Source organism: Suncus etruscus, chromosome 17 (genome assembly GCF_024139225.1).
Source record: "Suncus etruscus isolate mSunEtr1 chromosome 17, mSunEtr1.pri.cur, whole genome shotgun sequence".
Lineage (NCBI taxonomy): Eukaryota > Metazoa > Chordata > Mammalia > Eulipotyphla > Soricidae > Suncus > Suncus etruscus.
In genome coordinates, this window is record NC_064864.1 from 31,182,370 (window position 1) to 31,209,709 (window position 27,340).

General features: G+C 36.8%; 1 protein-coding gene across 5 annotated transcripts in view; it reads left to right on the forward strand.

Moving 5' to 3' along the window:
* Positions 1-27,340, forward strand: part of MAPK8 (mitogen-activated protein kinase 8) — a 50,109-nt gene that overhangs the window by 12,805 nt on the left and 9,964 nt on the right. For 4 of the 5 annotated variants that reach the window (XM_049790697.1, XM_049790698.1, XM_049790695.1 and 1 more), the window contains 8 exons: positions 5,024-5,193; positions 10,772-10,901; positions 15,480-15,538; positions 15,633-15,771; positions 19,450-19,615; positions 23,730-23,801; positions 25,789-25,971; positions 26,323-26,447. In XM_049790697.1, the coding sequence (XP_049646654.1) occupies positions 5,072-5,193; positions 10,772-10,901; positions 15,480-15,538; positions 15,633-15,771; positions 19,450-19,615; positions 23,730-23,801; positions 25,789-25,971; positions 26,323-26,447 (996 nt within the window). In that variant the 5' untranslated portion in view covers positions 5,024-5,071. Of the gene's footprint in view, positions 1-5,023; positions 5,194-10,771; positions 10,902-15,479; positions 15,539-15,632; positions 15,772-19,449; positions 19,616-23,729; positions 23,802-24,164; positions 24,237-25,788; positions 25,972-26,322; positions 26,448-27,340 lie in introns of all 5 variants that reach the window. The other variant, XM_049790696.1, reaches the window with a different exon arrangement.

Genomic DNA, 27,340 nt, shown 5'->3' on the forward strand with positions numbered 1-27,340 from the left:
ACCCTAATTTTGTAGTTTTTATTTTAAGTATTATTTACCTTTTAATTATATCCCCCACCCACCTTAACCATAGTACAATAATACCCTCTTATACTTGCAATGCTGCTACACCTTGCCCACCACCAGAGTGTTTTAATCTCTTCATCATTTGTACATTTAAACTACAAAATTTATAGTTTAAAATATTCTTGATGGGCAGTTTTGGAGTATGTTATTCCATTTCCTTTGGTCCTGTAGAATTCCTGCTAAGAAGTTTATACATAACATGTACCTGCATAGGTTATCTGTTCTTGATGTTATTGTTTTCCCTAGCGTCTTTTAATATTTTTTGTTGGATTCTTGATATTTTCTCTTATACACACCTTTAGGTATGTATGCTTAAGGTATACTCAAGATTGCATATCTATATTTACTATATACTTGAATTACTTATATACTTGAGGTATATCCATCTTAAGGTATATTATGCTCTTGACGTATAAAATACTATTAGTGAGATATGCTTCAAGTACATATATATTTCTCTGATTCATATCTTTATTAGGTCTTTATATGACTCTTAACTCATTTTACTAAATTTTTTATATTTATTTTTGTTAGTTTTTTATTTATAATTTTAATTTCTTTTGCTCATTTTATTACTGAGATCATTAAATTGCTTTTCTGATACTTCAAGTTTCTCTAGATAGGTTTTGAAATGCCTTCCAATCCAATATCTTCATTTGGTCTTTTTTTTGGGGAGGGGGGTCACTTCTGTCAGCTCTCAGGGAGTTTATTACTCTGAAAGTCAAGAAGTGTGATGTCTCCAGTTTTGAGCCTCCTGACTACTCAGAAAGTATTCCTGGCAGACTCAGGACTATATGGGATGCTGAGGATCGAACCTGGGTCAGCCATGTGCAAGGCAAATGCCTTACTAACTGTGCTACCACTCCTGCCCTAGTCTTATAATTATTTAGGAATAAATGTCTTTAGGATTGATTTGTAATGTCTTTCGGATTGATTTCTAGAGAGTTGCTCCATTTAAAATTTCAAGATTTTGGTAATGATGTTTTTTTTCCCTCTCTTGCTCCTTTCGAATTATCTTCACATTTTGAAATCTAGGTTAATGATGTAGGGCTCACTTGTTACTGGTGTGTTGCCCCACACAGGTAATGCTAATTTCTCTGCAGACTACTCTAGGTACCCCAAGCAAACAAGGCACACTAGAGGAATAGTTGCTTTGTCCGTGGGGAAGATGAGATGCACAGAGAAAACCAATTAACTTGCAGGCATGGTGAGAGAGACCTGCATAGTTTGTATAATTGGTTTGCATAGTTGGTGCGGGACCCACTTTACCTCTTCTTTAAGTAATCCAGTTCTGACACTCAACTGTCTATCAGTTGTTGGAACATTTCACTGTTAGCACTAGTTTTGAAGAATCATGTGAGATGATTATAATCTAAAGTGCTCTCTCTTTGCCCTTATTATGTGAGTCACAGCATGTGTGGAGGACTTCAGCTTCTCCTTGGACTTGACCTCATTAGCCAAATAGACTTTTAGGCTGCCATTCTCCTTGCAGTCCCTCAAAACAGTCATTTCTGCAAGTCAAATTCTTCACTACCCACAAAAGAAATGCTTGGGTCTCCGTAGCATCTCTTCTAATATAATGTATGTTGGATTTTGAGATGCAGGCATCACCGTTATCTTTCTGCTGTAGGGTTCTTTCAGTGCTGTCTCTTTTCCCCAGCAGTTAGTTGTTTCTCTTCTGAAGAATACAAAGCAAGGAATCTCATTCTTTGTTGCCTCTTAGAAATATATTCTTTTTTTTTTTTTTTTAATAACATCACTTTTGAGAAGTCCTACTTTTTGCACCCGTGAAAGAAAGCAAAAGAAGGAATATACCAGCTTCTTCTCTGAATTTAAATGGGAAGAAGGAAAATATCACAGCCCTTTAGGTTTATGGTTGCCATGGGAACCAGTCTGCATACTCCCATTAAGAGGGCAAACATGTATGGCAGTAGTTGGTAATTTGTGTGTGTGTTTATTTTGGGCCGCACCCATTTGATGCTCAGGGGTTACTTCTGGCTAAGCGCTCAGAAATTGTCCCTGGCGTGGGGGACCATATGGGATGCTGGGGGATCGAACCGCCATCCTTTCTTGGCTAGCACTTGCAAGACATACACCTTACCTCTAGCGCCACCTCGCCGGCCCCATGTAATTTTCTTAACTATAGAGATATTCTTTCTTAAGCTCTTATTTAAAGAGAATTTATTCTAGAACCGCAAAGTGCCAGTGGTGGCACTCGAAGGCCTTGCAGCTGGCATGTGGGAAGGTCCGCAATTAAGATATGCAGCGCATGCTGCATGGTTTTTAGATACTAAAATCTTGTTATTAAGGTTTAATTGACTTGCTGGCACTTTTGAGGAAATTCTTTGGTTTTGTGTGGCAGTTTGGGCACTTGGGCTCAAAAAGGTTAGCTATCACTGTTAGAACATACCCTTCAACTTCTCTGAGTTAAATTATAAACTAATGTTGGAGTAGATAGAGATATTTATATCCTGGTAATTACTTCAAACATAATTGAAGTATATTCTTTTTTTTTTTTTTTTTTGGTTTTTGGTTTTTGGGCCACACCCGGTGGTGCTCAGGGGTTACTCCTGGCTGTCTGCTCAGAAATAGCTCCTGGCAGGCACAGGGGACCATATGGGACACCGGGATTTGACCCAACCACCTTAGGTCCTGGATCGGCTGCTTGCAAGGCAAACACTGCTGTGCTATCTTTCCGGGCCCTGAAATATATTCTTTAAAAAATAAATGGAATGTAAATAAGATGGCAGCTAAAATCTGCTCTATACACCAATGTGAGGACTTAATGCAAGTGATATTAAATATAGGCTGAATTTAACATACATAGTGACTTTATCTAGGTTCAAGGCCAAGACATCAGACTCAGTTAAGTCCAACCTTACAATGCTCTTTTTTTAAAGTTATTTTTAACTCTTAAGAGGCAGTACTTGAATGTTGCTTCAGACACTATGGTTGAGAATTCCTAAGGCTGGGTGGGGAATCGGACCTGAGCCTCTCACCTGAAAACATGTGCTTAGCCCTTCTATCTCTCTAGCCCCAGAGCTGTGATTTTTAAAGGTTACTATTTAGCTCTTATGAAAGCAGCCCTAGTCAAAAAAAATGACAAATTGTTACTCCATATATTTTTTAAAGTATAGTGAAGGTTTATAGTAGGATATGGGTAATATGTTGCAACTATCTTAACTTATGTATTTTAGAATTGGCCAATTTAATATGTAAGAATTATATTAATAACTAGCACTTAAATGGCTTTTAAAAAAAAGATGGTCTTGGCTTTTAGAACAGTGGAGTTAAAAACAACTTTTTAGAGGCTGGAGAGATAGCATGAAGGTAAGGCGTTTGCCTTGCATGCAGAAGGTCGGTGGTTCGAATTCCAGCATCCCATATGATTCTCTGAGCCTGCCAGGAGTGACTTCTGAGTGTAGAGCTAGGAGTAATCCCTGAGCACTGCTGGGTGTGACCCAAACCCCCCCCCCCCCCGCAAAAAAAAAAAAAAAAAGAACACAAAAAAACAAGCAACTTTTTAACAGTGTAGTAGATGATAAAGGACTATGGAACTGTAGCACAATTTGAGTTATGCTTTTGATGTCTCAAATATTTTACAACAATATCTTGTTTCATATCTTAGCATACTAAATGCTTCTCTTATATTTTGTTTACATCTTTTTTAGTAGTGTGTGTACACATATATAGATATAAATATTTAAATTTTGGGGCCACACCCAGCGATGATTGGGGTCATTCCTGGCAGTGCTTGGGGAACCATTATGGAATGCCGGTATGGAACCCAGTTTGCTCACATGTAAGGCAAACACCCCACCTACTGGGCTATCACTTCAGCCCCAGTTTTTATATATTTATATGTTATTTTACTTTCTTATCCTTACCCTGCTTATCTTTTCAACTGTTTACATGACTCAAAATATTCATTATACCCACATATGGGGTTAGTACCTTTTTTACATGGACTGAGTGATACATAGAGATGATAACCACTAGTCAGCTTACTAGCCTTTTGATTTGTTATTCTTCCTCTTGGCATTGCATACATTTTTAAACTATTATATCAACTTATCACAAAAATTAGTTTTCAGTACTTTTAAGCCATAAAAGTACAATTTAATATATATTAGTGGGGTGGGGTAGGCCACACCAGTAATCCTTAGGGCTTACTCCTGGCATTGCACTCCAGGATAACTCCTGGCAGACGAGGGGATCATATGGGGTCTAGGGGATCAAACTCAAGTTGACTGCATGCTAGGCAAGCGCCCTACTATCACTCTGGCCCTGATTTTATATTTTAAATCTGTATAACTATGCCTATAACATGTTTATATTATTTGCTTTTTTAAAAAAAGTCTTCCAGTAAATTATGTCTTGATAATTTCAGTAGATTTATTTATCATAAGAAAAATTTTTTTTTGCTCAAGAGTGACTCTTGTCTTTATACTCAGGAATTACTCCTGTTGGTGCTTAGGAGGACCATATGAAATGCCAGTCATCTTCCAGTATCTAATATCAGTAACTTGTAGATTGAAGAAACTATTCTGATTTTTGTTTTGTTTTTTTAAATAAGGTCATTTTTGTACTTATAACTATTGCTATCAAGGATCTATGTTAATTTTTAAATTGTTTGTAAATTATTTTTAAATCAAACCACTTTTCTAGCAATCTGTAATTGTCAATAGAATGGGGTGAAGGTTTTATTTTTAAAATCATAAAACATGGGGCTGGAGCTATATAGCACAGCAGTTTGGCATTTGCCTTGCAGGTGGCCAACCTGAGACAGACCCAGGTTTGATTCCCAGCATCCCATATGGTCCCCAAGCCTGCCTGGAGCGATTTCTGCACACAAAGCTAGGAGTAATCCCTGAGTACGCTGGGTGTGGCACAAATACCAGAAAAAAAAAAATTTATATAACATGAATTTTTTTTAACATCACATTTTATTTTGCAGCTTCTCGGTGAATATTTGGATGAAGCCATTAAATTAATTGCTGTCATCATGAGCAGAAGCAAGCGTGACAGCAACTTTTATAGTGTAGAAATTGGAGATTCTACTTTCACAGTTCTGAAACGTTATCAAAACTTAAAACCTATAGGCTCAGGAGCTCAAGGAATAGTATGGTAAGTTTTTACCTCCAGATGTATCAAGTACTGTTATTTCTTCTCTTAAATTGTAGATAACCTAGAAAAATACTTAACTTGCCTCAAAAAATAAAATCAAGGGGCCGGAGAGATAGCATGGAGGTAGGGCGTTTGCCTTTCATGCAGGAGGTCATCGGTTCGAATCCTGGCATCCCATATGGTCCCTTGTGCCTGCCAGGAGCAATTTCTGAGCCTGGAGCCAGGAATAACCCCTGAGTACTGCCAGGTGTGACCCAAAAACCACAAAATAAATAAATAAGTAAATAAATAAATAAATAAAATCGAAACTATAAGAATTTTCCCTAAAGCTTATTGACACTATAGTATTGTTCAGGTATGAATGCTCTTGAATTATTCATAAAGTATGACAATAAATGAGGGTTATGAAACTTGGTTATAAGCATGTAGAGGCTTTCCTTATCAGGAAAGAATAATTGGCCTGCTTGTTAAGTCTATGTATTTACATCTATTCCCATAACTAATTGCTTAATTGGAAGCTTCACTTTATACCACTCTGAAGCTCTGGAATCTCAGAAATCTTATTTTATTTTGGGGGATAAAGCCCACTAATATCTCACTGAATGAGTTTCAGACTCATGTGTCTTTAAAATTGATTTGTCTAATTTCTATAAAAGGCATAGTTATTGTATGTAGATCATCATATGTTCTTGTTAACTGAAATTCAAAATACTCTGGGACATTTCTGCTAATTATTTTGGATCACTACGTTACTTTATTATAATCTAGTATTGAGGGGAGATTCCAAGTCCTATCCCAACATAATTGTATTTGTATTACATTTTCTTAAATCAGATTTGATTTTGATATATATTTAAAAATCATGTAAATAACATTTTAAAACTCTACTGTTCATCTAAGTCCTGGGGGGAAAAACGCTTTTATACACAAGGAGACATCTAGAGCTATTCTTCGTGACATCATTTGTAATAACCAAAATGGAGTATCTGCATTTGATCTGTCAATATAACAAAATCATGATACATTTAAAAGAAACAGGAATTAATGTGTTACCAAGAATTTTACTTAGCTTAAAAAAGTCAGATGCAGATTATTCATACATTATATATATAGTTGAAAATACGTGAAAGAAAAATGTAAACCAGATAGCGTGTTAAAATAAAAGTCTTAAATCTAAAATACTCTATTTCTTTTGGTGTTTTTGGCCAGGCCCAGCAGTAATCAGCGAACACTCTGACATGTTCAGGGGAACTATATGGAGTGGCCATCCCAGGCCAGCCATAGGCTAGGCAACTGTCCTACCTGCTCATCATTTTACTCTTTTTCTTTCTGGTCCCTCTTTATAAAATCCTGAGTAACTGTAGGAAAAAATAAACAACAAATTTTTGTAATGATAAGAATGGTGTTATTTTCCTTTTTTATATTTTTAATTTTTATAAGAAAAAAATTACAGAAGTTAGGTAGGTCTTAGTGCTTTACTCTGTTGAAGGATCTATCCTGGCAGGAATTGGGGGAGACAATTGGCATACCAGGAATCAAATCCAGATCAAATAAAGGCAAGTGCCTTAACTTAATGCTCTATTATCTTTCCTATTCCTGAAGTTGGTTATTTTATAGTGACAAACCTATTGCTGATTAAATTTAAAAGAAAAATATGTGTAGTGTAAAGAAAATATAAGAATAATTTTGAAAATCAATTCTTGGTTTAAATTCTACCTGTGATTTTGAGTTTTGTGACTCACCTATTTTCTCACCTATTTATAGTTTTTGTGAGGAATATATTCTAAAATAGTTACTAGTGTTTAAATACTCGCTAATATTTCTGTGCCTTCTGTTATCCTGTGCTATTTTTTTTTTAATTTCCATGCAGGTATTTTTTAAAGAACTGTCACTCTCTTATTGAGCCCCTTTTCTACAGATATTAAAATTTTACTTATGTTTTTATTAAATATTTCAACCAAGACAAAAAATGAAATACTCTACTGTTTTCTGTAATCACCTGAAACCCTTTGTTGTTTGTTTTCTCAAGGCATTGTTTAGGCCCATTTGGATTTAGGCCTCTGAATTAGTTTGATTCATTTGAGAGTTAGCTGGTGAGAATTTTATTTCTTTGCCTATACAGTAGGGCAACATACTTTATTGTTTTGACTTTTAGAGCTTGAAGCTTACATTGATTTAAATAAAAAAAATTAGTAGGCATGAATTAATGGTTAAAAGTAAAACTTAATTTGAAATAGTAAAACAAAAATTATCTTCTTTTTTTACATTACCCCTAATGATTTTTTCTTAAAGATTAAATCTGTAAAAAATGGCACTTATTAAGTAAAGGTTAAATTATACCTTTTAGTATGTGTGCTTATATATGTATATAGGAAATATTTATATTACATATAAAATGCATAAGTGTGTTCAATTTCATTTTCTTCTTTCCCTTTTCTTTTATCTTTTTTTTTTTTTTTTGCTTAAATTTAGGCCATTCTTGATAGTGCTGGGATACCACACAATGCCAAGGATCAAATCTAGGTCTTACACATGCAAAATCACCCTTTACGTCATCACCACAGCCCAATAGTGCTTTGTTTATTTGTTTGTTTTGGGAGCCATACCCAGGGATGCTCAGAGATTACCCATGGCTCTGTGCTCAGGGGTTATTCCTGGCAGTTCTTTGGGGACCATAGGAGATGCCAGGATTGAATCTGGGTTGTCTGTGTGCAAATGCCCTACCCACTGTGCTATCATTCTGGCCTCAAGAATTTAACATGTACATATTCTTTTTTATTATTATCTTAGATAACTGAAAGTTTTTTTATTTTTCCAGTTAGGTGAAAGAATGATTTGGGGGTGTTGGGCCACACTCAGCTAGCTGTGCTTGGGTTATTCCTTGCTCTGTGCTCAGAAATCACTCTAGACAGGTTCTGGGACCATATGGGATTCTGGGGATCAAACCCAAGTCAGTCCAGGGTCGGCCACAGGCAAGACAAACTTTGCCCTACTGCTGTGCTATCACTCGAGCCCCAAAAGAATAATTTTTATCAGTATCATGCTGACTTTCTGAAGATTACAGAAACACTTTTACAGTGTGTGAAGGTGGTCTTGTGTAAAAATCATGATCTTTTAATATTTTAATAATCTTTTAGTATTTACCTGTTTTGAGCCATCACCCCCCCCACACACACACCCCAATGGTGATGCTCAGTTCTTATTCCTGACTGCATTCAGAGATTACTCCTGGCAGACTTGGGGTACTATAACGGGATACTGGAGGTTGAATTCAAGGTGCACCCAGGGTGCAAAGCAGACACCCAAAAAACCACCAATCCATCTCTCCAGCCTCTTAATTGTTTTAGTTTTTTAATTTTTATTTAAACAACTTTTTTACATACATGATTGTGTTTGGGTTTCAGTCATGTAAAGAACACCACCCATCACCAGTGCAACATTCCCATTAAAATTTGAGTTTTGCTTTTTAACTGTATAGCTAACCGTAGGCTCATTTCTTAGCTTATTACCCTATATCAGGCTGTGCATTTATTTTAATATTATTTTTTAATTTATTTTGTATAACTTCCTGTGCTTACTCTTGGATTTACACTCAGGTATCCCCCCTCTGGCCTTGTGACTCAATCAGGTCAGATTGAGTGCTGGGTTCAAAGCTAGGTCAGTCAAGCACCCTAGTCAGTAGACAAGCGCCCTACTCACTGTACTATTGCTCCAGTTCTCAGCTATACATTTAAAAATCCAAAGATTTATACAGTTTCTTTCAGTCATAATATTTTATGCTTACAATATCTTAAAAGACTGTCGTTTAGTTTCTCTGAGCTGTTATCTGTGAAAGGTGCCATTTTGTCATTGTCAGCAGAGTGAAGGTAGACAGTACTAAGCTTGCTATATTTTCCAGAATCATGGCTGTTTCTAAAGTACTTTCTGATAGCTTATAAACCAGTGTTCATAGTTTTAAACTCCAGGTGATTTAATTATTGTATTTAAACGTGTTATGAATAACAAAATTATTCATAATAGAGTTGTTTTTGTCCTTTAATTTTTCACCACCAGTATAACATTCCCGTCACCATTGTCTCAGTTTTCTATTCACCCCCATCCATGCTTCCTTGGTAGGGAGTATATAATTTACTATATGTTGTTTTTAATATTTAAATGACAATGGAATTTTTGAAAAGGTTTTTATAACAGAATATTTGTGAAAATTGTTGTATTTCATAATGGGGACACTAAATTGTTGTCTGAAGGTTTAACTGAACATTTTTTTTTTTGCTAGTTGTCCATTCTGTTTTTATTTTGGTTTAGATGACCTCTGTGCTACTTTCATATCTAATTTGATGTATTCTTACAAAAGTATCAGTATTAAGGAATTTGAAGGTATTGCTTGACTGCATATGATTCAGGAATTCTAGAATCTATGGAGCTGGGCTGAATTCATAGAGCCTATAGATAAAGTTACATGTCAGGCGGCAGCTGTGGGATCTGATTTTGACTGCCTGAGATTCCACAGTATGGAGAGGCAGGGGGGAAGCTGATTGCCCCACTCCCGAAAGACCCAGAATATCTGTAATTTTTGTAGGTTAGGTGTCTCTGAGATTAATGGTAGAGCCATAATGTTGAGCTATTGGTGTCGTGATGACTGGGTTGTTAGTGCGCCTTCCCGGGGATTTGTCAGCCTGGGATTAGGGGCTCCAAAATAAGCACTATTTTTTTTATTTCTCTTCAAAAACTAATTTTATATGCTAAATAATCTTTCATAGACACCTCTGTATATACCTCCTTCATTTTGTTCTGCTCAAAAAACTATAGAACTCTTTAGCATATATTTTGGGTAGAATTTATTCCTATATTTCTTCCTATATTATCCTTTTTTCTAGTGCATAAGAAGGTGCATATTGGACCAAACACTCAAACATTTTTACATTAAATTCCAATGCTAGTGGGCATATAGTGAATAAGGAGAATCTTTATTTTTGAAATCCAGTGTCTATTTATTTATATTTTTGGATTTTGGCCCACACTCCTGGCTATGCACTCAGAAATCACTCCTGCTTGAAGGATCATATGGGATGCCTGGAGATCAAACCGTGGTCCATCCTGGGTCAGCTATGTGCAAGGCAAACACACCTTATCGCTGTGCCATCACTCTGACCCCTTCAGTGTCTCTTCTTTATTTATTTTTTTATTGGTTTTTGGGTCACACCCGGCAGCGCTCAGAGGTTCCTCCTGGCTCTACGCTCAGAAATCACTCCTGGCAGGCTCAGGGAACCATATGGGACATCGGGATTTGAAACACCGACCTTCTGCATGTGAGGCAAATGCCTTATCTCTATGCTATCTCTCCGGCCCCTCCAGTATCTCTCTTAAATTTTTAAATTGACATTAACATGTTAAGGAAGTTAACAGAACTACTCTATATATATTGTTAGCATATTTTGTAATTGAGTATAGAAGAAATTGAGTGTCAAAGACTGGAAGTTGATCCAGTTGCATTTATCTTTGGAGAAAGTGAAGAATCCACTTACAAATTTTTCATAAATCAATTTTCATAGTTTTGATTTTCTAAATGTTGTTACAGTGCAGCTTATGATGCCATTCTTGAAAGAAACGTTGCAATCAAGAAGCTAAGTCGGCCTTTTCAGAATCAGACACATGCTAAGCGGGCTTACAGAGAACTAGTTCTTATGAAATGTGTTAATCACAAAAATGTAAGTGAACATTTAAATATGTAAGTATAAATAAAATCATGATTTGCTCATGAATACAGTTATAAAAAACTTAAAATATTCTGCTTTAGATTGCTTTGGCTTGAAACTTTTAAAGACTATTTTATCTTCACTGTGAATTTTGTCTCAACTTATTTTTTATGAAATAAAAAATACATGTTTCAGGGCCCGGAGAGATAGCACAGCGGCGTTTGCCTTGCAAGCAGCTGATCCAGGACCAAAGGTGGTTGGTTCGAATCCTGGTGTCCCATATGGTCCCCTGTACCTGCCAGGAGCTATTTCTGAGTAGACAGCCAGGAGTAACCCCTGAGCACTGCTGGGTGTGGCCCAAAAACCAAAAAAAAAAAAATACATGTTTCAGATTGCAATTTTCTGACACTGAATTTTTCCCAATAACTTTGTTTTTATTTAACTGAGAGAGGGTCATACCTGACATAGAAGCTACTATGTCAAACCACATCTAGCATAGCTCTGTGCTTGAGATCATTCTTTTTTGTGTGGTTTTTTTGGGGTCACACCCGACAGTGCTCAGGGGTTATTCCTGGCTCCAAGCTCAGAAATTGCTCCTGGCAGGCACTGGGGACCATTTGGGATGCCGGGATTCAAACCGATGACTTTCTGCATGAAAGGCAAACACCTTACCTCCATGCTATCTCTCCAGCCCCATTTGAGATCATTCTTAATGATGCTCAAAGATGACCATGTGGTGCCAGGATTCAAACCGGGTCTGCAACGTGCAAAGCAAAATTTTATCCCTGAACAGTCTCTATGGCCCACCAAATAAGCTTTAAAGGGGCAAATATTCTATGGAAAACTTGGGCTCAGTCTCAACTTTTTTGGTTTTTGAGCCACTCACTGTGCTGCTGAGGGGTTACTCCAGCTCTGTACTCAATAATCACTCTTGGCAGTCTTGGGGGGAAATATATGGGATGCTAGGGATCAAACACAGATCAGCCACATGGAAGGCAAGAGCCCTACTGGCTGTGCTGTCACTCGGCTCCATAACTTTTTTTAAATCTTATTGATATGTCAGAAAACTGGAGCCTTGATACAGAAATGAAATTGTACCTATTATACTTTTACACTGAGACTTTACTAATACTAGATATAATATCCAAATCATTTCTCTTAATTCACCCCACTTTTATCTTTTTAATTGCTCATACCCTCTATGCTCAGGGATCACTCCTAGGTCAGCGGCATTCAGGGCAACTACCCTACTCACTATACTCTCTCTCTGGTTCCACTCAAGTTGTGTCAGTAATCATACTGGTCATTTTCTGTTGAAAATAGTGATTAATATCAGCTTAGTGGTAATTTTAATTTTAAAGTAATATTTAGATGGATCTGGGAGAATTGATTTAGTTTTGCTTAATAATTATAAATATATTAATGAACAAATACGTGACTCTTATAAGCAAAACTGCCTAAATGAATAACAGATTCATCAAGAAATCTGAATATAGAAAAATTTCTATCCCTAAGGTTCAGTATAATTACCAATATACATTTTCTAAATATCTGAATATATGTGCTGGGGCTGTCAAAAAAAATAAGACAGTTCTTTTCTTTTCTTTTTTTTAATTAAAAAAATTTTTTTAATTATTGGGCAATACCCAGTGACGCTCAGGAATTATTCCTGACTACGCACTCAGAAATTGCTCCTAGTTTGAGAAATTATATGGGATACTGGGGAATCAAACTTCGGTTTGTCCTGGATCTGCCGCATACAAGGCAAATGCCCTGCCACTGCACCATCACTCTGGCCCTACAGTTCTTTCTTTTAAAGATTCTGATTTGGGGGGCTGGAGTAATAGTACAGTGGATAGGCCATTTTCATTCCTTGTGACCAGTCTGTGTTTGATCCCCAGCATTCCATATTGTCCCCCAAGCACAACCTTCAGGCGTAATTTCTGAGTGCAGAGCCAGCGTAACCATTGAGCATCATTGGGTTATAAACAAAAATAGATAAAACGATAACAAAAATAAAATAAAAACAAATAGGGATTCTGGGTTTTTGTTTTGTTTTTGCGTTGGTTTTTTCTTTTGTTTGTTTGGTTTTTGGGCCACACCTGGTGATGCTCAGGGGTTACTCCTGGTTATGCGCTCAAAAGTTGCTCCTGGCTTGGGGGACCATATGGGACTCTGGGGATCAAACTGAGATCTGTCCTGGGTCAGCTGCGTGCAAGAAAAACGCCCTGGGCCCGGAGAGATAGCACAGCGGTGTTTGCCTTGCAAGCAGCCAATCCAGGATCTAAGGTGGTTGGTTCAAATCCCGGTGTCCCATATGGTCCCCCGTGCCTGCCAGGAGCGATTTCTGAGCAGACAGCCAGGAATAACCCCTGAGCACCGCCGGGTGTGGTCCAAAAACAAAAAAACAAAACAAAACACAACAAAAGAAAAACGCCCTACCACTGTGCCATCGCTCCAGCTCGTTTATTTTATTTTTAATATGATTATTCTATAGAAACTTAACTTCTATTTTAACAATATAAGCTATTGTGAGACAAAGAATGACTTTAGTTCTGTTAATTTGAGGACTAAGTTTTCAGACTCTACAAAACAGACATTATTTTGAAGGTAACTAAGTTCTGTGGATAAATAAATGACAAATTTAGAAAACAACATACTTAACGACATTGGAGGTTTTTTTTTTTTTTAATTTATTTAATATTCTTTGGCAGTTGGAGAGATAGTTCAGTGGCTAGGGCACTTACCTAGGACATGGCCAATCTGGATTTGATCCCCATATGGTCCTCTAAGGAAACACAGGGAGTGATTCCTGAGTGCAGAGCCAGAAAGAAGTCCTGAGCACAGCCAGATGTGGCCCAAAAACCCAACAAAAAACAGAACAATATAAATCATTCTTTAAACTAATTTTAGGATGACTGAAGTGTCAAGTTTATTAGAGAGCTTACCTGGACATGAAATATGTTTACATCTTAACATGGAGGATTTGTAATGTCCTCATTGTAAATGTTGGTTAGAATTTGTTGGTATTAAGTTTTTAATGAGTTGAGTATTAGAATCAGTTCTTTTACTTTATGACTGTCAGTAAAATGGTAGCTGATTTTGCAGAATGTCATTGTTAGGTTACCTAGTGTTAGAAGTAATCATAGCATAAACATTGTAGATGAGATGTTAGAACCTTTGGCTTACATAATAACACATTAGAAAGAAGACATTCAAGTTCAGACTAATAATAGAATAAATAAGCATTCTTATAAATATTGTGGCTCAAAAGGAATTTAAAAATCAGCCTTCTAGTGCAAAAGAAGATACTCTGGAAAATAAAGGATTTGAGTAGGGATGATAAAGAGGTTAGTAACTTCATGTCATTTATGAAACTTCCATTTTATCAGTATGTATTTGAGCAAGGACTTTGAGTGAACATTAGGAAATCATCTGCATAAGATGTATGGCATGATAGACCAATAATATCACCAGGGAAAATGTGACAGAAATTAATGTCAGAAGAGCAGCATGCCTGTGGATGAAGTCGTGGAATGAACTGGGAATGAGGAATACTGGAAAAGAACATTATTATAAAAAAAAAAAGCTGGAGGAAGACTAAGATGATATAGATATTGCATTAGATAAGATATTAAAGGTAAGCTTCCACATTATGTAGAGGATGACATAAAGTTAGATTCTCATAATTGGATATTAATAAATGGAATGGGTTATGTGAAACGTTTTTTGTTACTATAGGGTTTTGTTAAAACCTGACTTTTTCAGAACAATTTTATTCTTACAGCAAAATTTAGAGATCTAAGATGAAGAGATAATCATGTTTAACTACTGCCACACCCCTATGTACAGAGCCTCACCCATAATAAATGTCACATTTGTTACTTTCAGTGAAGCTACATTAGCATATTATAATCATCCAAAGTCTTTAGTTGACTTAGATTTTATGGTTTTAAATAAATGTATGCTGGCATAACTACTATTACATGTCTATTTGTAGCATACTGAGTAATAGTATTACTTAAGTGAGCCTCCATAATATCTTTCCCTCCATCTTACCAAAAATATTCATATATAAAATAATGAGTGTTCAATCTAAGGTTTGAAAGATTTTTAACTAATAGCGATTTTGTTTTGTTTTGTTTTTGTTTGGGGCCACACAATTAATGCTCAGGGATTACTCCTGGCTCTGTGCTCAGGTGCCATTTCTGGTGGTGTTCGGGGGACCATATGGGATCAAACTCTGGTCAGCCATGTGCAAGGCAAACACCCTACCCGCTGTGCTATCACTCAGGCCCTAATAACAAATTTGTTTGTTTGTTTGTTTTTTGGGGGCACACCAAGCTGTCCTCAGGGACTACTCCTGGCTTTGCCCTCAGAAATCGTTCCTGGCTTGGGGAACCATATGGGATTCGGGGGATCAAACCTGCATCTGTCCTGGGTCAGCCATGTGCAAGGCAAACGCCCTACCACTGTGTTACCACTCTGGCCCCATCTACTAATGAATTTTTAAAAAACTCAAGTTTTCACTGCAGCCAAATGAAAACAGTATGAACCAATATCTAATTTTTCTATTTGCTTTTATCACAGATAATTGGACTTTTGAATGTTTTCACACCGCAGAAATCTCTCGAAGAATTTCAAGATGTGTAAGTGGGTTTTTGTGTTTTGTTACATTAGTGTATTATTTTTAAATTTATTATTGCTATACACTTTAGCTATAATCTTTTTTCATCTGTGAAGTTACATAGTCATGGAGCTCATGGATGCAAATCTTTGCCAAGTGATTCAGATGGAACTAGATCACGAAAGGATGTCCTACCTTCTCTATCAGATGCTGTGTGGAATCAAGCACCTTCATTCTGCTGGAATTATTCATCGGGTTAGTAGAAAAACTATACTTTTATTCATTATAAAGGTAAAAAAAATTTATTCACTGAAACCATTTTAAGGTTACCAGGTTGAAATGGGGGCCACATGGCATGTTGGACTAGACCAAATGATTTTTGGATCTTCGATGTGATGGTAGGGGTGGAGGGATGCAGTAATTAATGGGTTTTGTTTTTTAAAGGATTTTATAAAATATATTTGCATAAATTGAGATAATTAACACATTGATGAATTGTTATATAGAGTCCTACTCCTATACTCTTGAAACATTCCATTTGGTAATAGTAGATAAAACTCCTTGAGCATGCTAATGAAATTGGTTTGTTCATGAGAATGTTTGCATCTGTATTCATAAATAAAAATACTGATATGTACTTTTATTCTGATATCTTTGGATTTTATATCAATGTTGGTTTTAGAATGAGTTAAATGCTTTTGCTTTTTTTGAAGAGTTTGAGGATTGTTATTTATCTTAATTAGTGATAGACTACCATTAAAACTAACTATCTTATCTCAGATTTTTCCTACAGTAAGAACTCTTTTCCTGGTACCATTGTTACCTTTTTAAAACACTAACTTCCAACTTTTGACATTGTTGATTTTCTTCATTCTGTTCTCTTCTTAACTGTAGTTTGTTTGTTTTTGAGCCACATTTGGTGGTGCTCAGGGGTTACTCCTGGCGCTGCACTCAAAAATCGTTCCTGGCAGTTTCATGTGGCAGGGACCATATGGAGTGCCAGGAATCGAACCCGGGGTTAGCCAGGGTCAGCTGCATGCAAGGGAAATGCCCTACTGCTGTGCTATCACTCCAGCCCCTGTTTTAACCTTTATGATCCTACATCAACCTTGTTCAGGGATTAGTTTGATGCTGCTTCAAGTTCCACTTTTTCTGCATCCCTAAATTTTAGTTATTTTTTTTTAACTCATCTCAAAGTATTTTCTGATTTCCTTGATAAGTTGCTTTATAACTTACTAAATTATTTAAGAGTATGTTTAATTTCTCAAAATTTTGGATTTTTTAGTTTTATAATATTGTGATCAGAGAAGATGCTTTGCATGATTCCAAAGTTCTTTACAATTTATTGGGACTTGTTCTATGACCTGATATAATCTGCCTGTAAAGTCTGTCCTGGAGAATGTATCATGTGCACTTTAGGAAAATACATATTCTGCTGTTTTAGAAGAGACTGTTTTATTTGTTTGTTTATTTTGGGCCACTCCTGGCTCTGTGCTCAGAATCACTCCTGCAGGCTAAGGGGGGGACTATATGGGATGCAGCAGATCAAATCCCGTTCAGCTGCCTGCAAGGCAAACTCCCTCCGTGCTGTGCTATTGCTCTGAACCACTGCTACTTCTATTTTGATTTAGAGCAGGGTTGGCGAACACGAAGCTCTGGAGCCACATGCGGCTCCCAGCCAAAATGAATGCGGCTTTTTGCCTCTTATCATTATTTTGTATACTGTGGCTCTTTGCCAAGTTTGGATTTTGTTCTGCTGCCTCTGAGCACGCAGTCCCGCCCCCAGGCATCGTCATCCTGGCTCCCATCCCTGGAAACAACGACTCGGGCCAGCCAGCGGGGGGGGGGGGGGCGGGGGGACACGGACGGGGAACACACGACGATGGGGACAGGGGACCCATGTGTCACATGTTGTGTCACATCTGGTCATTAATTCTTATTAGTGTGGAGGACACAGCACACCCTCACCATCACTGCAGGATTTTGACCCTCACTCAAAATGGCAAAATGCAATATGTGTTTAATAGATTATTGTTAAAATTAGATGCTTTTGTGTGAGTGTTTGTTTTGGCAGGTCACTGTGTGGTGTGGCTCTCTGACTCTCACAGTTTAAAATTTTGGCTCTTTGTGTCGAACTTGTTCACCACCTCTGATTTAGAGTGTTCACATTCTCTACTTCCTTTACTGTTATTCAGTTATATATTGATTCTAATTATCTATTAGTGAAAGTAAGATGTAAAATTCTTTAGCTGTTAGTATTTTAACTCCCAGTTATATCAGTTTTGGGCTTCTTGGGGACTTTATTTTCTATATGTATTATATATATATTTTTAATATATATTATATATGTTTATAATGTATATCTTTTTCTAATAGATGTATATATTATGGATATATGTCTTATATGGGTAGAGAGAGTCCTCCTTTGTCCTTTGTAATAATTTCTGAATTATAATTTTTCTTCGGTATGAGTATAGCTACCCTGTTGGTTTTTATTTATATTAAATAATTTTTGTCATTCTTTCAGTTTTCAAACATGTTTAGTTTTTAATTCAAGTAAGTCTCTCTAAATAGCCAGCTTTAGGTCTAACAATGCCATTCCCTATTAACTAGAAAACTTATTCATCTAATATAAATTCATTCGGTTTTTTGTTTTTTCGGATGTGTGTGTGTGTGTGTTTGAATTTTTTCTTCTCATGTGCCATTGATTCTCATTTTCTTTATATTTGTATTCATTTACTTAAAGATTACCTTGGGGTTACAGTTAACCTTCACCATAATACATTATATTTTGAGTGAATACTCTGTAGAATCAGGGGCTGGAGAGATAGCACAGCAGTAGGGCGTTTGCCATGCACGCAGCTGATCCAGGACAGAGGGTGGTTCGAATCCTGGCATCCCATATGGTCCCCCATGCCTGCCAGGATCAATTTCTGAGCACAGAGCCACAAGTAACCCCTGAGCACTGCTGGGTGTGACACAAAACAAAACAAAACAAATACACTGTAGCTTCAATATGTCCTCCCTTTATATTTTTTGTTAAAAGTTACATATTTAGACTCTGTATGCCCATTTAGTTTGTTTTTTAATTCAGACTAGGAGACAAATAGGAGTTAGAAACTAAAAATTAAGTTCTGGTGGACTTAATAGTTAACTGTGTTAACTTTTAGCACAGATTAATTTGGTTACAAGTTTCTGCCTAGTACTTTTATTTCTACTTGAATGACTTTACTTAGTATTTCTTGTAATAGTAGGTACAAGAAACACAGGTACAGAGGTGTACTAATAGCACACTTTGTTAATTATAAAAGAAATTCTGAACTTGAAGTTATTATAATCAAACTGATAAAAAGTCAAATACTTTTGGGACCAGAGAGATAATATAGTTGGTATGCAGCTGACCCAGGTTCAATCCCCGGAATCTCATGGTTCCCCAAGCACCACCAATGCCATCTAGCTTATTTCTCAAGTTTTCTATTAGGATCTTATACTATTGTTATTGTCAGTTATAGTAAGAGAAATGAACAATAAGGAGGAATTGTTCTGTGATATATGAATTATATAAAATACTTGTATATTTCTTAGTCTTCCTTCCTTCCTTCCTTCCTTCCTTCCTTCCTTCCTTCCTTCCTTCCTTCCTTCCTTCCTTCCTTCCTTCCTTCCTTCCTTCCTTCCTTCCTCCCTCCCTCCCTCCCTCCCTCCCTCCTTCCCTCCCTCCCTCCCTCCCTCCCTCCCTTTCTTGGTTTTTCGGGCTGCACCCGTTTGATGCTCAGGGGTTACTCCTGGCTAAGAGCTCAAAAATTGCCCCTGGTTTGGGGGAACCATATGGGATGCCGGGGGATCAAACTGTGGTCCTTCCTTGGCTAGCGCTTGCAACACAGACACCTTACCTCTAGCGCCACCTCACCAGCCCCTATTTATTTTTTTTTGAAGGACTTAAAGCCCAGTAATATAGTTGTAAAATCAGACTGCACTTTGAAGATTCTTGACTTTGGACTGGCCAGGACTGCAGGGACCAGTTTTATGATGACACCTTATGTAGTGACCCGCTACTACAGAGCACCAGAGGTCATCCTAGGGATGGGCTACAAAGAAAACGGTCAGCAAATATTATTTACTTGAACTATTCTTACTGATTTGCTTTTGGTTGTCATGTTTCTTACATGAATATTGAAGCTGAAGTACACTGAGTTAAAAGTATGTAGTTAAAACATTGTCAAGAGTTTTTTAAGGTAAGTTCTTATAAATGTCCAGAAAAAGCATGGGCCATTATTTAGAGGTAGAAAATACAAAACATTGATAAAAAAATTTTTGCCATGACCTCCAAACAAAGCAGAATATAGGTCATTGCTTGTAACTGGAAAATAAGCATTTCTTACTTATCTCAACAAAGTATAGCTTTTATCTTTAGTGGAAATCCTAGTTTGCTTTAGTAATATTTGTACATTATTTTCTACCTTCATAAAACTGTGTTATAGCATAAACTTTAGGTACTACTGTAAGACTCAGTTAAGATAACCCTTAATTTTTTTGTTTTGTTTTGGGTTTGGGCTACACCTGGCAGCTCTAGGGAACCCTGGCTCTGCACTCAGAAATTACTCCTGGCAAACTTGGGGGACCTTATGATGCCGGAGATTGAACCTGGGTCCGCATGCAAGATAAACACCCTACCCTCTGTGCTATTGCTGTGGCCCCAATTTATATATATGTAGTGCATATTCTATAGGTATATGCCAAGGTTTGATCCCTGGCACCATTTCTTTGGAACTTGCTAGGAATTGCTTCTGAGTTGGTACTGGGTATGGCCCCAAAAGAAAGAAATTCTTTGGGCCGGAGGGGTGGCGCAAGCGGTAGGGCATTTGCCTTACATGCGCTAACCTAGTACATACCGCAGTTTAATCCCCGGTTTCCCATATGGTCCCGCAAGCCAGAGCAATTTCTAAGCACATAGCCAGGAATAAACCTTGAGCATAACTAGGTGTGGCCCAAAAAGCAAAAAAGAAGAAAAGGATTCTTTTTAATAAAAGATAGCATTGAACTGAGGATTTTAGGTTAATTTTCTGCTTTTTTGAGTTATTTACAGACATATACATAAACCATGTATCTGGGGGGGTGGTCACACCCGGCAATGTTCAGGCATGGACTCCTGGCTCTGCGCTCAGAAATCACTCCTGGGATGCTGGTATTTGAACCTGGGTCCATCCTGTATTGGTCGTGCGCAAGGCAAACGCCTTACCGCTGTGCTATCACTCTGGCCCCACATGTACTGTTTTTAAGAATGTGATTCTATTTTCTTGTTTTCTAAAATTTGCCTGTAGAATCCAGTAAGTTTGGATTCAGAATTTTTTCTTCTTTTCTTTTTTTAAGAATTTTATATTTAAGATGAATTTTGTCACATTGTGGCATACAGTATATCAGTCCCTATAAATATAAGCTTTTTGTTTGTTTGTTTTTTTGGGCCACACCCGGCTGTGCTCAGGGGTTGCGCGGTCCGCTCAGAAATAGCTTCTGGCAGGCACGGGGGACCATATGGGACACCAGGATTTGAACCAACCATCTTTGGTCCTGGATTGGCTGCTTGCAAGGCAAACGCCGCTGTGCTATCTCTCCGGGCCCAATATAAGCTTATTTTTAGAACATAGCTTTCTATCAAATTAATACCTAAAACAGTTATCAAAGTTTACGTTTACAGTCCTTTGGTAGTAATGTAGATTCTCTTGATTTTTTCCCATCCTTATGTGCTTAAATTAAGAATACCCAAATTTGGGACCAGGCGGTGGCGCTAAAGGTAAGGTGCCTGCCTTGCCTGTGCTAGCCTTGGACGGACCGTGGTTCGATCCCCCGGTGCCCCATATGGTCCCCCAAGCCAGGAGCAACTTCTGAGCACATAGCCAGGAGTAACCCCTGAGCATTACCGGGTGTGGCCCAAAAATCAAAAAAAAAAAAAAAAAAGAATACCCAAATTTATTTTAAATTGACTCAAAAGTCAAAATAGTATGGTGGTGATTAACTCTTAAAAGATAACTATTTTGGGGCCAGAGAGATAGCATGGAGGTAAGGCGTTTGCCTTTCATGCAGGAGGTCATCAGTTCGAATCCTGGTATCCCATATGGTCCCCTCTGACTGCCAGGGGCGATTTCTGAACTTAGAGCCAGGAGTAACCCCTGAGCGCTGTCGGGTGTGACCCAAAAACAAACAAAAAAAAATAGGTAACTATTTTATGTTTTAAGGCTAAATTTAAGGCCCTTCTTCCTTTAATGAAACTCTTCTTCCTACTGCCTGTTTTAACAGCTTGTTTGAAAGAAATTCTTTGAAGTAGCTGTGCTCCTGAGCAGTGCTAGGTGACCCCTGGGTGATTCCTAGTAGGATCATATGTTCTTGAGCCATTTCAGCTGTTTCCCTGTGTCTTTACTTTCATTTTGTCTTTTTTGTTTTCCTTTTGTTTGAGGCCATATCTGGTGATTCTCAGTGCTTACCAGAGATTAGGAGTGATCTAAGGAATATGGGGAGTGTCAGAGTTTGAACCTGAGTTACCACAAAAAAAAAAAAATTACAATACTCACTGCCCCATGTTTTTATTTCAATTTCTTTAGCCCACTGACTTTGATTTCAAGAGAGCTAAAAGCTTTTTGGAAGTGACACATATAATATATTTAATAGACTAATTATACCCTTTAAATTGGTTGACTTTGACACTTTCATGATTACAGCATTTGGGGTTTGTTTAAAAATACCTCTTTTTTGAAAAGTTTACCTATAAGCCAGAGTTACACTTTATGTAGTAGAACAATATACAAGGTCCTGACACATGCTCTTCCCCGTGTACTCCTGAATATAGTTTTCTTGGTCCCCAACCTTTACAGATTCAAGCATTGAGTCATTTCACCTGAAACAATAAGCTGAGGATTTCTAGGAATTACCCAGGGATTTCCATTACTAATGGATGGTGCAACCCAGGGGTCTCAAACTCGCGGTTCTCGGGCTGTTTGCGACCCTCCGTACATTTTGTGGCCCGCAGCCGGCCTTCAGATATCGCAGTATTTGCGATTATTCGCTTACCGAATAATTGCAATAAAAATTGCATTAGTAAGAAAAAATTGCATTAAATATTTGCATACCCCAAGCAGTTCCGTTCGGGGTATGCAAATGTTTAATGCGATATTTTGCAATTTTTTTTTTTACTAATGCGATTTTTTATTGCGAATATTCGGTAAGCGAAATCCCTTTTGCGGCCCTGCCTCACCCTGACTTTGCCTCCTGCGGCCCCCTGGTAAATTGAGTTTGAGACCCCTGGTGTTACCCCTATTAAAAAACAAATAAACAACAACTAAAGAATGCTGGGCTCTGATGTTTGAATAAAACAGGTGGAGATAACCAGGTTATCTGCTTTTATGTCTAGTAGATTAATTTCTGCATTGAGTAGATTTGCCATTAAGCTTGAGGATTGATTGGGAAGTCAACTAAAAGACTAGGTAATGAATCTCTTGCAACTTTCATACTGTATCCTGACATAACTACCTTCATGGGCCAAATAGTTTGATTTTTAAAACTTGAAATAATACTTTTTTGACTACTTTTTCAAGATTATTTGTTTATTTGTTGTGCATTTGTTTATTGGGTTAATGTAGAATAGATGTAGCATATTGATGATTTCTTAAAGTCAAATTAATGAACCAGTTTAAGATTCTGAAGAGCACTAAATGAATGTGTTCATTGTAATTATACTTGGAAATATTTTATGTTAAGTATTTTAATATACTAGATTATTTTGCTCATCCTTTTTTCTTTTATTTAACTTAAAGAGAGAGTATAATGCACAGTGGAACTTCAAATAGTATCAAGATCTTAATTTTTTAATTTTACTACCTGCTGTACATTTTCAGACTTGTTTAGCATTTGTGTTTGGTTCTGTTTCATATTTTATAAACAAATCTCCAAGGACAAAATGTATGGTTGTTTTAATTTATGTCATTTCTGTGCATAACTCTCACTTTAATTGAGATATATAGTAAAAGGCCACACTTTCACATTTGCTTTTGTGAATCAAGCCTTTTGAAAACTATTTTGTGTTTTAAATGGTTTCGTTAGCTAAAATTAAAATCACCTTCTTTCTTTCTGTGGTGTTTTGCAGTTTTTAAATAATGCAGTCATATTATGCTTTTTTGATTTTAACAACCTTTGCTTTGCTTTCCTTTTGTGCTGCATACATATAGTGGATTTATGGTCTGTGGGGTGCATTATGGGAGAAATGGTTTGCCACAAAATCCTCTTTCCAGGAAGGGACTGTATCCTTGTGCTGCTGCAGCAGTTTAATTAGTTAGGTGGTGAATTTCTTTATGTCTCTAATGAAAATAAATATGGTACAGTCATATATAACATGTTTTGTTTTGTTTTACAAAGACATTAAGTTTGTGGCTGTTATAGTTCAAAAAATTGCTGAGATAAGAAACTGAAATATCTGTAGGCTGCATCTGGCAGTAGGACATACAGTCTCTGCTGGTAGTTAGAGCACGTTCACTGTCACTCATTTTTACTTTATACTGCTTTTTATAATTTTTAAGTATACATTGTGTATGTGTTTTTTATTTTTTTATTTTTTTTATTTTAACCAAAATCTTTGTGTTAATTTCATTGCATTTTGTTTTCAGTTGACATTTGGTCAGTTGGGTGCATCATGGGAGAAATGATCAAAGGTGGTGTTTTGTTCCCAGGTACAGATCGTATCCTTATCTTTGGCCTAAAATATAGTTTCTAAAGGTCAAAATGTATGATAGCACTCACACTTGGTCAGGTATAATGTATTTTCTCTCCCTAGTAAAGTATTGCTAAATTACTTTTTCAAAATACCACCTGCTTTTGGACATAGATTTTCCTTTCCCTCATTTATTGTTTTCTATGTTAATTCTGAAAACATCTTAAGTATTTTTCCATAATTACTTGCTGGCTTTGAGTTGATTTATCTAACCTAAATCAAAAATCATGGCTTGCATTAAAATTTCTTAATAATTACACTTGGATCATTTTAGAAGTACTTAATATTTAATATGAGTTTGGGGATCGTCTACTCCTTTTGTTCATCCTTTTAATTTTGTCTCCCCCACCTCCCTTTTTTTGTTGTTTTGTGTGTTTTGTGCCTGTTGGTTATTGTCTCATTACTCAACATAACAGTGATCTTAACCTCTCAATTTATACAGTAATAGTTTTATATGATAAATAAGTTGAGTTTGTGCTTTTTATCTGACTACTTTTAATAGTGATTTACTACATATTTATCAACTAAGTAGTACCTCAGATTATTTTAGTGAAAGAGAGAACCCATATTAATTGGGTTATTATAATAAAATTTTATGTCTTTGTAGGGAATTTATAATATGAAAACTGGAATAAGGTCACAAAAAAGCCTTAACTTTATAAGAACAAATTTAATAACATACACTTTAAAAGAAGAGTAAGGGGCTAGAGAGATAGTTCAGTGGATAAAGCACTTGCCTGACCCATATTCAAACCCTGACATCACATGATCCCCCATCCTCATCGGGAGTGATCACTGAGCACAGACCCAGGAGTCAGACTTGAGTACTGCTGGGCGTCTGAAAGTAAAAATCAAATGCAACCGAAAAGGTGTTTGCGAGAGGAGAGCTACCAAAGGAAGATGAGACTTTTCTCAAAGCCATCATTTTTACTGTTACTGTTTATTCTCTGTTAGTATAGAATACCAAAGAAAACAGGACTAAATATAAGAACTATTTCTTACCCTCTAAGATTTGCATTCCTATTTTCTTGTGGGTGTAAGAGTGGAGCACATTGAGCCATTCTCAGTTTTGACTCCTGGCTCTGAAGCCGAAAATCAAATCCCGATTGGCTTTGTGCAAGGCAAGCATCATACTTATTATGCATACCTAGTATGCAGCCCTGCATCCATATTTTCTGATAGTAGAAGAGACAAATTTTGTATTCTAGAATAGTTTAGTTTACAATTTGAGTTACTAATACATAGTAATTTACATTATGAGTTACATAACATTTAGAGTTTGTGAACTTTAATTTCAATTTTTTTATTGTAAAGTCTGTATTAAAAAACACATTTACACAGTGAATTAAACTTTTGTCCAATGGATTTACAATCACTGTCTTTTAAGATTATAAGATTCATACCTGCCACATTCTTTAGGATTTTTTAAATTTTTATTTTCTTATTTTTATGTGGAAATTTCAAAAAATGACTGTTTTGAACAAAGATATGAAGTATTTTTCTTAGCTACTTGATATTAGATATTGATCAGTGGAATAAAGTTATTGAACAGCTTGGAACACCATGTCCTGAATTCATGAAGAAACTACAACCAACAGTAAGGACTTACGTCGAAAACAGACCCAAGTATGCTGGATACAGCTTTGAGAAACTATTCCCTGATGTCCTTTTTCCAGCTGACTCAGAGCACAATAAACTTAAAGGTACTTTTTATAAATAATGTTTAATTCTCTGGGTGTGTTCATATTCTTAAGAAAGACAGGTTTTTATTTTTATGAACAAATTTTTTATTTAAATTTATTCTTTTTTAAAAATGTAAACTTTTTTGTTTTAAGATTTTGAATCACACTCTGCAGTGCTCAGGACATACTCCTGACTGCACTCTTGATGGATATGGAATGGGGGGGCTCATAGAGTGCAGGAATCAAATTTGGATTTGTATATGAGCTCTTTGACCCAAACATATACTTTTAACCATAATTCACATTTTAGGAATATATTAATGTTCTAAAAATATTTTCTAAGATATGTGTACAGTAACATTGTTTTTGCAGCCAGTCAGGCAAGGGATTTGTTATCCAAAATGCTGGTTATTGATGCCTCTAAAAGGATCTCTGTAGATGAAGCTCTTCAGCACCCATATATCAATGTTTGGTATGATCCTTCTGAAGCAGAAGCAGTAAGTCCTTTTTTTTTAATGTTTTAAAGAAGTATATGCTTTTAGAATTAATTTGGACGGTATCCTGGTCTTTTGGGGGAGGAATACTTTGGTATTTGGGGTACCTTACCTGGTGGGTGTTCAGGTTGCTCCTATCAGTTTTCAAGGAACCATGCAATGTTGGGGATTGAACAGGAATCAGCTGTCCACACGACAAATAAATACCTTAATTATTTTTCTGGCCCCAGGAGATCTTTTAATTAAATTCAGTTTGGTTTTTTTTTTGGGGGGGGGGTGGGGAGGCACAAGCTCAGGGATGCTCAGGGGTTACTCTTGGCTCTGAGCTCAGGAATAATTGAGGGAATAATTCTTTAGGTTTGAGGAACCATAGGGGAGTCTGGGGACCAAGCCAGAGTTGGCTGCATGCAAGTCAAACACCTACCCATTATACTATCATTCAGGCCCCAACACCTTAATTTTAAATAAAAATACAGATAAGTGATGATTGTTAGTTTCTGGTTTTTCATGAACAGTACCTTAAGTTAATTTGCATAACCAAGCACTTCCAAAAAATAGTTATTTGACCTGAGGAACTATAATATTGAAAACTTTGGGAAACAATTCTAACTTACTTAAAAAATAATTACTGTAGCAGATGCATAGCACTATTGTATAAAATAAAATCATTTCAAAAGTGGGAAGAGGGGCCGGCGAGGTGGCTCTAGAGGTAAGGTGTCTGCCTTGCAAGTGCTAGCCAAGGAAGGACCGAGACGGGGTTCGATCCCCCAGCATCCCATTTGGTCCCCCCAAGCCAGGGGCAATTTCTGAGTGCTTAGCCAGGAGTAACCCCTGAGCATCAAACGGGTGTGGCCCGAAAAAACAAAATCAAAAGTGGGAAGAATAAAAGACTCCAA